Source organism: Phaethon lepturus, unplaced genomic scaffold (assembly GCF_000687285.1).
Source record: "Phaethon lepturus isolate BGI_N335 unplaced genomic scaffold, ASM68728v1 scaffold10205, whole genome shotgun sequence".
Classification (NCBI taxonomy): domain Eukaryota; kingdom Metazoa; phylum Chordata; class Aves; order Phaethontiformes; family Phaethontidae; genus Phaethon; species Phaethon lepturus.
Genome location: NW_010538393.1, coordinates 1,349 through 14,088, shown reverse-complemented (window position 1 = coordinate 14,088; position 12,740 = coordinate 1,349). Strand labels below are relative to the sequence as shown.

General features: G+C 32.5%; 1 protein-coding gene across 1 annotated transcript in view; it reads right to left on the bottom strand.

The window, feature by feature from the left end:
* Positions 1–4,610, bottom strand: part of LOC104620536 (CUB and sushi domain-containing protein 1-like) — a gene marked incomplete at both ends in the record, with an annotated part of 71,048 nt that extends 66,438 nt beyond the window's left edge. The window contains one exon of the mRNA XM_010286788.1: positions 4,437–4,610. Coding sequence (XP_010285090.1) covers positions 4,437–4,610 — 174 coding nt within the window. The remainder of the gene's footprint in view (positions 1–4,436) is intronic.
* Between the last annotated feature and the right edge of the window lie 8,130 nt (positions 4,611–12,740).

Below are 12,740 nucleotides of genomic sequence, written 5' to 3'. Positions count from 1 at the left end.
TTGAAATTTTGAAATACGTAACTGGTGGCATTCACATCATCTACCTTTAAAATTTAAGAATTTACCTTTCTTGAATTGCTCTCTGGAGGAGCCTGCATAGTTCCATTGACCTTGTTGGAAATTTAGGATCCTAGATTGTACTCTAAATTGCATCTAAACTGGGTGCCTAAAATACATGGTGTGTATATCCCTTATGTGAGAGAATGTAGAGGCAGTAAGAGGTTTAGTAGCAGAAATACAACCTTTTGCACCATGCCTGTGATAACTCAGATTTAGACTTTCACACTCAGAGCTGTTTAGTATTTTTGCACTATAGAGCTTGTCTGACTTTAAAATAGCAAAGACTAAATAGTGATTAACAACCTTCCAGATTTAAATGTGATCTTTTTAGTCTAGCAGGGTAGATCTGTACACTTAACTGTTCTAAGCGCACAGAGCTGCATTCAACAATGCAATCAATCTGATACATCAAATAGAAACCAAAGTCCATAAAATTTTTTAGAAAAAGAATTGGGAAGTGTAATAAAACAATCATTGCTCTTACTGTAAGAGGTCCTGTGTTCATTACAAGAGTGAATAGATCTGCAGAAATCACTTAAAACACACATAGCCAGGTGTCCAAAAATAAAATGTTACTGTTATGACCAAGGAGATAAGATAATAGTAACTGATACCAATTTCCATGCAGATTTGTAAAAAAACTAAAACAGACAAAATTCAACAGCAAATCACTCCAGAGAAGAAACATATGAATTCATATAAATGAACTTCAAGCTGTATATAGAGACAGTCTTTCCTAACTATGAGGTCTAGTAAACTTGCTAGCTGTTTCCCAAAGAGTTAAAAGCTTCAGTGTGTTTAGTTTTAAACTGACTTTGAGAATAAACTGGTATTGTTCACTATGTAAGTCCTATACTGATCAGTTCTTCTCCATCTCTACCCTATTTGAATTATAGGCTATAGTTGACAGTAAATCTTCTGGGGTGTTCAGTGTTAAAATGTATTTCTCAGTTGTCAGAATAGAAGAAAAAGTCTTTTCCAGCCTCCCATGGGAAGAGTTATCTATACTACAAACAGAATCGATTGAGGTTTGTATATTAATTAGTTTTCATATGTTGGCAGACGAATTATCTTGTTGTGTATAGGTTTTTTAAAAAGGAAAGCAGTGCATAAGTATTAAATACAATTATTATTGATCAGATGATGGATGAAGTGGTATTTCAGGTTAGTTTAAATAAATGAATGCTAACACATATTATTATGCTTTAAATTATTATATGCAGGTGTCAGGCACTCCACTGGCAGTAAATGATGTAACACACCACAAAACTTTGAGGGGTAATAGCTCTTTTTTTTTTACAATATAGCTTGCATGTTTGTTACAGAAGAAAGAGCTGAGAAAAATATTCCTACACATGTAATTTTCAGTTAGCATCTTTCAAAAGTTGGTCAGCTTCAGTCTAGGGATAACCTGACACCAGCAGGAAGCTGGTGTATCTTCACAGATCTTATATAGTTGTACTGTGGAACTGATGAATACATGTATGTGAAAAAGTAATCCTGAGGCATAGCGTTCCCCTACCCAGCACCTCAGTGGAATTCTTCTTCCTAGGTAAAAAAATAGTCATTTTACTTCTTTACTATTGTAAATGTCAAAAGAAGTAGTAATTAAAACATAGTCCATTTATGCCATTATTTCTTACACCAAGATGACAACATTCTTAATACAGCATATGTTATACCAAAAATAAAGTGTGAAGCATTGAAAATATGTTGATGGGAACTCACTAATAACAAACTGCCATTTTGAAGCTAGATTAGCTCTATGAGACAATGGTCACTACTTTTGACCACTCTGCGTCTTAAGAGATGACATGTTGTAAAACTATCTGCGCAAAAACTGTACTACAAACATTACTGTTGCAAAATGAAGGAATCAACCAGGAACACATGATCAAAGGTTATAAAATCTTAGTTAAGATCTGAATTACATGATCTCATGATTTTTTTTTTCAGAAAATGTTCTCTCTTAATTTTCCTTGCTGCTGCAGCTTACTCTCTGAACTGAAAGAAGAAAGGCAATCAACATGGCAAGTAGGACACAAATACTGAGGTTTTTTTCCCTGCCTCTGAGAGTGGTGTTTCACCTATACCCCATCAAATTATCTGTTCTATACTGATGAAGAATAGAGTTAATATGCAGCTGAAAAGTCCACATTCTTTTTCATCAAGGTTAGATTATTATGCTGCTGTCTGTTAGTGCATTACTGTCTTGTGGCTTGCAACCTGTTTCAAAATATTTTGTCTAAAAGTATTTTCAGGCATTAAAGATCTCCAGAAATGCAGGAAGTTGTCATTAGTACGCTGTTAAAAATCATGTTTATCTAACGATACTTGCTATTCTTTTTTCTTAATAAAATGCTAAGATGAAATTGACGATACTTGAAAGTTGGTTTTTTGAAGACATGATGGAGTTGGTATGTGATCCCATCACACCTGGTTATTGTGATGCAGAAGTTCTTCTTTTCTTTTAATTTAATATTCAACCAGGGGAATGTTGCTCTGTTTTAAAATGCCGCTCTGATTTTCTATGTTTTCCTCAGGGGAAATGTAGCTATTTCTTTCAGTTTTGCCCCTTGGTGAGAACATGAACTCCAAACTCAAGAACTGCAAATACCGTTTACGATGGTACTATGAAGTAACTCTGCATAGAAATTTAAGGCAAAACAGCATGGACTACTTACTTATCTCTTATATCTATAAGGTAATGAGTACCAGCAACCTGATATGCCAAAGATCATATGTATGTCTATCTGAACACAGAAAGACAGTGACACTATTGACATTGTGACAGTCAAGAATGGTTTCAGGTGTCTAAGAATGCTCAGCAACCTTTCATTATCAGTTCTTTAGGTATATGTAAAACTTCTTTCTCACACATCCTATTGACATTGACTTACTGTAAATGTAAATGTCAAGTTCATTTTGACTTTGTTCATGGAATTGACAACATCAGGGATTCTTCACACAGCATGAAGGTTTGAAGAAATGAAGCTTAGAAAAAGGTGTTTTTTCAGTTTCGATTTGAATTTATTTCTTCGGATAGGACAAAAGTATGTTTTCTTTGATGACATACTGCAAAATATATCTACCCACATTCTTTTAATGGGATGTTTTGAAGATACCAAAGTCAGAGGAAGATTACTGGCTTTTTTTTTTTTTCAACATGCAAAATTTTCATGTTAATACACTTTTTAAAAATGTAACATTTCCACAGAGTGGGAGGACAAGGGATTTTATAATTTAGAAATTAATCAGCATAATTTATTTAAAAACTTTAAGTCAAATGTTACTGTTAGACATGCATTTAATTAGTCAAACATTGCTCTATTCTACCTGAAAATTTTACAAGTGAGTTCTGGATAGAGAATAATTTCTGACAATTCATGTTACAGCTACTACCATTTCCTTATAAAACAATGCTCTTACTGTTTCATTGCTGCAAAAACCAGGAATATGGATTATTGTGGATAATATCTTAGTTACTCTGCTTTTGTTTTTTTATTAAAATAATTATTACCTCTGTAAAAAAATTAAATTGTTGCATATGATAAGTGGTCAAACTGTTTTGTTTAAAATGTGCTAGATAGGCATGCAATACTATGTGTTCTACTAAAAGGATGCAGCTAGGCAGCAGAGAATAAAGCTGCTTTTTAATTGAGGTTGAACTCTGGACCAGAAAGAAGAGAATGCTCCTTTCCTGAGAGCAACTGAATACATTCAGCTGTGAGGCAAGAAGAAAATATGTGAAAGGAGGGTAAACAAAGCAAATAAAAGATTCTAGACATGTATACACTGTCCACAACCAGAAATACACTCACTGCTGAGCCTCAAAGTTGACGGAAAAAGAAAAGTTTTCTTATGTCTGTATTGGGCATGTAAACCAACATGAGTAGGTCTGAAGAATGAAGGAGTCGGGGTGAGAAGTTAAGGTGTAAACTACATCTCAGGTTTTGTGAGGGTGTTGGTTTTTGCTTTACTTTGGGCTGTCTCTTGTCTACTACCCTTTAGTGAAAGCTCAATATGCTGAAACTGAACTGAACCTCATCTTACATCTTAGTTTCATGACACAGCCTGTGACTGCTCTACAAAGCAAGTTAAAGTACTGTAAATGCAGACAATTGAGTCACTTAAAAAACCCTCCTGGTCCAGAAAGCATCCCAACAACATCAAATATAATTTAATTTCTAATAAAAAGTTATATGACAGTAGAGTCATATACAATCATATGTTGCACACAATATTTACTGTACTTAAGATACCTTTATTTTTCTTTGATTTCAAAATGCTGTTGCTTGATCTGAGCTGAATTCCAGTACTTGATACTGGTTTTGATTAAAACAAAATGGAAGAAAAAATGGAAATGTGTTTTTTACCTAGGCATTGAGTTTCAGTACCACTCCAGAGACCATTTGCCAAGCATTCTCTCACGTGAGAACCAACTAATGTATATCCTGTGTTACAGGTGAATATTGCAGTAGCTCCATACTCTGTTAAGGTTCCAATCTTATTTCCATTTGGTGGAGATGGAAGACCACCACAGGAGATAACTAGGAAAAAAAAACAAAACAACAGAACAAACTGAAATATGAAAATACTTTTCATTATTTCTTATACTGGAAGACAATATACCAACTCACATTTTCTTAAAAAGTAAATGTAATAGGAATAAATGCAACAGTTTTGTTCCATGGTAAGCGCTTATAATTATACTTAATTTGGCAACGTATGTTCTAAACCTGAAATTTCAGATAAAATCACACTTATGAATGTTAAGAAATCAAATTATTTTCCTAAAATGCCATAGAATAAATTGTTCTAAACATATTACAAATGCTTTATTATTTTTAATTACTGTGACTTCAGTTAAAAATAGCTAAACTGTATGAATAATGAGCTACCTCATTATTTGTTAGGCAGTTGTTCAGCACATTCTTAAATAAAATAACTTTACTAGCCAAGTCTCTCTTAATCCAGAACTCCCTTAATTTGATGTTTTACAATTCCTTTAGAGATACTATTGACAAGTAGATATTGATAAATATAAATGTCTTGTCATTAGTGTTTCAATTAGCTTTCCTGCTGCTTCAGAAATATAATTTTAAAAAAAAGCTAGAATCTGTATTTATATAACCTACCTTTAGCACGTGAACGACACACAGAAAGTATACAGTAGACTCCTCAAAATACTCTACAGTGTATTTCTGGATATTAATGATCTATATCCAGTACAAGTATTACTGAACCTCTCTCAGGGGATGAAGTTCATCATAATTAAATCCTAATCAGTCCTCTATCAGAAGGCAAAATAATGTATCTATCTGTCTTATAAATAAACTAATGTATCTTCAGTCAACAACTCCTTAGGTTTCTGTATCTACCTAATATTTCCTTTTGGTTAACTGCATCCCATATGATTCACCCCATTTTCTACTTACACAGAAATCCTGCAATTGTAGAGGTTGATGAAGAACTAGCTTTTCAAAGACTTCTCAGTATCTGAACAGTAGCTGCACATTAGGCAGCAAATACAAAAGCAGTTTTTTTAGTATGGGTGCACAAGAGGAAAGGGTCACAGTTGCAGTTAATAGGATAAAAAATTCACTAGTTTTACATTTGAAAATAAAATTGATAAAGCTTTTACTGGTTTATAAAAGATATAGAAGAGTCACCTTATTTTTCCAACTGTATATATTCAAAAGGAGATTTTCTCAAAACAAAACTAACAGAATAAAACAGAACCAACATAATTCCATAATCCATCATCATTTAGATAAGATCAAATACACTGCTTTTGTGTATGTATCATATTGATTGCTGGTACACATAGCGCACTCAGCCTTGTTCTAAAAACATCTTAATTTTTTTTTTCTAGAAAATGAGTACTGTTTTATATTATTTTTAGTTACATGGTGTACATCTCTCGTTGTTCTCTTTTCTAAGTCTTTAAAAATCCAAAGTCAGGGCTGATGTAGTCTATGATACCTTCATATGAAGACATTATAAAAGCTCATATATATGTTTCTCCAACAGTACAGTTTTCATGGTTCACCGAGGAAGTCAAAACAATATCATCTTTTAATCTAATTCTAATCTGGAATCTTATAAAATAATAACATTATCGCCTAGTATTCTCTAAATATTTATGTACTATCTAGTTGAATAAATCCATAGTCAGACATATATCATCATCCAGATTAATCTTCTGATGCCATTTCATTGACTCTTGTATGAAATATATTGTACTTTACACATAAAGAGTTTGAATCAAATATTTTCAACAAGTTAAAGAAAATTTCATATTTGTTTACTTATAGGAGATTGATAGCAAAATTAAAAAAAAAACTTTAAAGTATGTATAAAATAAAATATATGTATTAAAAATCATAGGATATTCTGTAAACAAGTATGTTCCTTACCCTTACAACTTGGTCTTTCATTGCCTATGCTCCAGGTTCCATTAGTCCTGCACTGTATGAGTCTTCGACTCAATAAATAATATCCAGGACTACAGCTGAGCATGACTTGAGCTCCATACTCATTCAGTGACCCAGAAATCAGTCTCCAGACAACATGTTCTGAGAGTAGAGTCTCTATGCTGGGGCAAGTTACAGCTGTCAAGAAAGGACACTTAAATATTAGCATTCTACCCCTAAGTTTCTTCACAGAATATATGTCTTGACTTACTGGCAGAAATTTTGCAATGTAAAATTGAGCACGCCATAAATGTTTTTGAAGTATAAGTTCCAGCAAAAATAATGAACATCATACAGTAAGCATTACAAATTAAGCAGGAGTTTGTAGTACAGTTTCATTTAGTGAGATGCAGTAGAACAATGTCATACAGTTACAACCTCAAATGTGATTTATTTAAAAATTTCAGGAGCAAAACATGTCACAGACTACAGTAGTCGTAAAAGGGAAAATAAGTAATGCTATGTAATCTTTGCAAATGCTCAAGTGATGTTTTATTTTTGTAGGCATGATATTCACTTTAGAAAAGCTCTAACAGGTTCTTAAAACAGGTTGCCATAAAAGCTGCTAACACATATTCAAATGTTAATTACTATAAAGTCGGGAAAATTATTACATTCCTGTTTAGCACACTTGACATAAAAAGTAAATATAACATCTAGAGAGATTTTTAGAATGATTTTAGTTCTGTTGCTTTTAGTATTTCAGGTTGCATATGAGAATGCAGTTACTGTCAGTAGACGAGAACTATAGTTTATGTTTTTCATAAGGTTTAATATAGCTAACAACCACATATAGCATTTTAAAATATTTTTCAATTTCAAGTTGATGCTCTGCAATTCAAGATAAAGTACACAGAATATTTACAATATTTATGATATTGACATATTTCTATCTTTTTTTGCTTATGTCTCCATAAAGATTAGACTAGTTTTATGAAAAAAAATATGATTATTTTATTTAAAAATAGCTGTATTTGGTATCTTACACCATGTTGTTCAGAATTTCCCTGCTACAGAAAAATTGTTTGTTTATTATTATTGTTAATAATTACAGTTATTGACTGTTTATATCCCAAAGAATACTTAAGAAAAAACTACTACACCAATAACACTTGGGAAAAGCTATACTTTCTGAGGAAAAACAAACAAGCAAAAAAACATGTAAGAGAAATTTAGTTCCTCTTCTTTTTTCCTTATGTTTCTAAAAAAAAGGTGAAAAATATTCTAAACATTTGGTATACGTAGGAATCATTACCTCTGATCTTTTGTACAACATACTCAAGTCACCACAATGTTTAGTGTCAGACAAAAGCGTTTAGGAGGAAGTGTGTAGAAATCCCAAACTGTAGCGAGGAAATTAAGTCCGATTCTCATTTATGTTGTAATAAATTTACAGCATTCTACCAGTTAAGGGACTAATAAAGTTGGTAAAAATAATTACATATTCTGTAGAATTTACACTGTCTGAGAGGTATGAAGGGATTTTATCACGAGTATGAGTATGGGTTGAAAGAGACTAGTTCAGGTAATCACTGAAATACAGGGAAAGTGATAGAAGAAAAATTCTTGTAAAATTTAGATTTCCACCATTTTTCAGAGTACCTTTGATAATGTTAGCTTTATACAGCTATCTTTTCCAATAGTTATCTTGCCCATGGCTGGCACAACAACATATCTGTGAAGATGTGTAAAGATTTATGAAAGGAAAATAATCTGAAGAACTTCCAAATGACACATTATGAAGATACATTGAGTTGAAATTGTAGATTTTTTCAGTATATCTTAGGGAGGATTGCCAGCGTCCAATCACTTTGAAACTTAACAGTTCTTCACTTTGGCCTTTATAACTATATTCTGCCTAGTTATGAACTGTTAACTCCCAGGTTAAAGGAGGACTTCCTACTTCCTAATTTAATTTAATTTGATACTGTTGTTAAACTGTGATTCATAGCTACTCAAAGATTATACATTAACCAATAACCAGGTTTTTCGTATTTGTTGTTAAACACAACAAGCATATTAAAGCACTTCACCTAACACCTTGGAGTGAAAATCATATAGGTCTGTCACAAGACAAAATATATTCTAAATAGGTACTTAATACCCCTTAAATTTAACATTTTTATCACTTCTCCCTTGAAGCAATAGTGTTATTGAGAAATATGATTCTTACAAAGATGAAAGCAAGCTTCTTATTTAGTCTAATAGCAAAAATTTAGTCTTAACCATAGGGGATATCTTAAGACACTTAGAGAGAAGAGGCTCAGCTATTTCAGAATATGTAAATAAGGCACACAGATGTTTCCTCTCCATACTGAGGTTAGTATGTAATTTAGTCTTTCTTTAGCTATAAATATACTTAAGTATCTTGTAGCAAGCACACTTTATAAACAATTATCAGATTCTGATACAGGATTGTACAATTTCTAATCGAAGATGCTACTGAGTACAAATTATACTTCTAGGCTGTGTTGATATAACCAACTAAAACTGTTGCTTCAAAAATTTTAATTTTACAGGCACTGGTTTTGATTTATTATTTCCCCCGTCCTTCAAGAAACAAAAAAATACTATTAACAGAAGCTTGATTTTGTGCACATGGTTTTTGAATGAGTGCATCAGTTTGCCTCTCATTGTCTCTTTCTTGCAAATTATGGGCTGGGCACTATTTAAATTTCACTCTCTGGCACAACATTTAAAATCAAGTTCCCTAGATCTGGTCAAAAAGCAGAGATAGTTCACAGAACTGAAAGTTTTGCTTTGCATTAACCAGATACTACTTTATGATCTTTTCTGGATATTTGTTACAGCAGCTTTAGACCTGCAGATTTCTTATGTAGCAAAAAGGTTATATCTCCATTAATTGCAAGTGGTCAGGTGTCTGTGCATCTTTTTACTGTATGTCTAGCAAAACTCTAAAACTAGGCATTAATCATAATTATAATTTTCTTAAGAATTTTCATTAGACATTTTCTAGCATGCAAAAATCTCTGTATTTAAAAAAAAAACGTTTCCTGCTGGTCTGGAGGACATTTCTTTTTGTGTTGCTTTGTCATGAAAAAAGTGATGCTTCACTTGTAAAAGAATTATGTGCTAACGTTCACCCTAGTTCTTCTAAAAGTATCATACATACTTAAAATCTCCTTAGTGCAAACGCTGGGACAGTACCACATCTCAAACTAGCAGAATTTTCTAATACTGGAATGCACTGTTTGTGAAAGCAAACTCATTACTGAGATTTCTTTTCATGCAACATGAATTTTGGAATAAGGAAATACAAACTCTATAATAACATTAAAGTATATATACTAAACAGAGAAAGAAGTTCTCTTTTGCTTCAAAACAGGCTTAGTATGACTTCCTTCATTGATGCAGATGTCATACCAATTTTTTCAGTAGTTTCCTTTTATCACATCATGCATTTTCTATTACTGACACAGTGAGGCACAACTCATTCTATTCTTTCAATTGTTAGTAATGGTCTAAATCAACTGTTTCTCTGTATTATTCATAGAAAAAGTAAACAACAACACATTCAAGCTATAAACAGACTTTAACAGCATCAACTAAGAAGTTCAATTGCTGTGGAAGTAGAACCCAAGATGTAAATCAGTATTTCTATTTCATGAAGAAAGTCAGTGTCAAGTGTGCACAAAATCAAAAACCCTAAGAAAATGTATTTAGTGACCCCAAAAAGGTAACTATTCTTATCTGTCATGTTTAGCACATGAAATGTAGAGAGATAGTCCAAGTCACAAGGATGTTCAGGAGAAAATGTGTACTGCTTCTGTTCTCATTTCTACCAGTTTTGAAACTTTACGCTCAAATCAAAAACTCCTGTACAAGATGAAAAAGGAAAATCACTGCTAGAACACTGAAAAATCTAGATTTCTAAATCAGAGAAATTTCACAGGAGAATGAGAAAGATACACTGGAAAACAAGCCCATGGTGAAAAATATTTAAAAATATAAATAAAAAGTGCAAAAACAAAAGAAGTGTCTCAAATGTTGAACCTCAGCAACACCTTTAGATGACTTTTTTTCTTGAAAAAATAGTTAATGATATTATTCCAAGCATGAATCTCTCTATTTAGTAAATAACTTAGATATCCAAGTGTGGATCTGGATTGAATTTAGGGAGAAACTAATTTGTCAATTTAATTGACAACTAAGCTCTTTTCTTTTTCCATCTTTCAGTCTCTGCTTTGGAAAACCTTATTTCTCTGTACTTGATAATATATATTGTAAAGAAAGTGAGCCACTGAGTAAGAATAATTTTCACTAATTAGTCACAACCAAAATGTAATAATTATGCTGTAATGCTGCAATTTTATATAATAATAGCAAAAGATTGTATCATCCAAACGAGAGGAAGGAGATTTCACTTCTGTTCTTTTCCCTTTTTAACTTGTCACTGCAAGAATCAGTATCTGTATTCCCACAGTAGCAGACGAAATTCAAATCATATCTGATGAAACAGAATAGACAAAAAAATAGTTCTCTTTTTTTTAATCTTAGAAAGATGGAAACTTATTTTTCACAAGAATATTCAACACGTGTGTAAAAATGCTGATGGTAGATAAAACAGTGTTTCTCAGCTAGCTATCATTACAACTTAAAACCTTAAATTTGTAATCATGCCCACACATCCTTTCCTTTCTGCTTGATCATTATCCAAGTGATATTAGTTGGGCTAAAGGGCATAAAAGGCAGTTTATGTGCATACAGTAAGGAAAGAACCATGCAAACATCAGTGCTCATCTATGGTTTGAGACCAAAGTTCTTTGTTTTATTCAGATTTCTTGGATATGTCTACACCTTTTGGATGGGATGTTTTGGAACCATATATTACACTCACTTCTCTGACCAACAGTAACATACTCATTTAGAGGTTTCAGTGGAAATTTTTTGCATACTTTACAAAGTGTCCTGTATTCATACGTAAAGTTACTACTATATGGTCACTCTCTAAAGAGAGCATTGGCCTGATTTAAAGGCTTTCAAATAGCAATACAGATAGACAGCTCTAGTTCCCTTCATCATGTGCTAGAAATATCTACGTAGAATAACTGAAGCAAATTACTTACTTATTTGTCATTCAGTTAAGCTTTCTTAATAGATATCTATTGACTAGCATTTAATGTAATTAAATTCAATAGCCTAATGTCCATGATTGATCTGTGTCTTGCTGTATGACCAAATATTTCTTATTATTCAAATCTGATGTAAATACTTCTAATGAAAAGAAAGAAGTTTCAAACATCTGCCTTAAGCATTATATTATCAGACATACTTTACAAAATGAACGGCGCTGGTTTCAACCTTCATCTTAATAGACCTGGGGAAAAAATAAACTCATTTATTTACCGTTTACCTTTCTGTGCTGTGTGTGCTGCTCATCAAGTCTGAGATGTTTCTATCTCTGGAGACTGAATACATTTATACTTACAGCAGCAATACTTCAAAAACAGGTTGTTATGCAGATTGCCTAAGCTTTTCTGTAATTTGCAAGTAAGAAATATTGGGTAAAGCATGCCTGTCTCTGAATAGCAATCCATTTTGAAAATACTTACTTTAATATTGTCATGTAGATCACTAGCATTTTAATTTAGCACTTCTGGTTTTAGAAGTAATGGGATTTTTTTTCAAATGGAATAAAATTTTTGACGAAGAAAAAAGAAGAGGAAAAAGTTTTATATATATGGATAGGCTATTCGAATATTAAAGAAAACTTTTTAATGTTAAAGGTGTGCTACTGGTTAAGTTTGATCATTTCAATAATACAAGCTTTTTTTTTTTCCCACGGTGGATATAGTGTTATTAATTCAGTATTTTTAATCCCGTTAGTTTAACTGGCCTCTTCCCTCAAAAAAATCTTCTGATATTTCTGCTGATTAATCATTCAACTACTGTTCTTTGTATCATGTCAATGTTTTCTGAGAGAATGAAGTGCAATTCAATACACTGGAGCATGGCCTTCCCTCTGCACATGGCTCTGAATTCAGAGCATGTTTGTGTGATCACAGCAGATTTTGAATAATCCTTTTTATGTACTCTGTGGAACTGCTGTGTTCAGTTTTAGGCACTGTAGCTCAAGAAACATGTAGAACAACTGGAGATTGTCCAGTGGACAATAATGAGAATCACCGGTCTAAGAAGTATGAAGAAAGAGTGAGAATTGAATTGAATTGAATTGAATTGAAT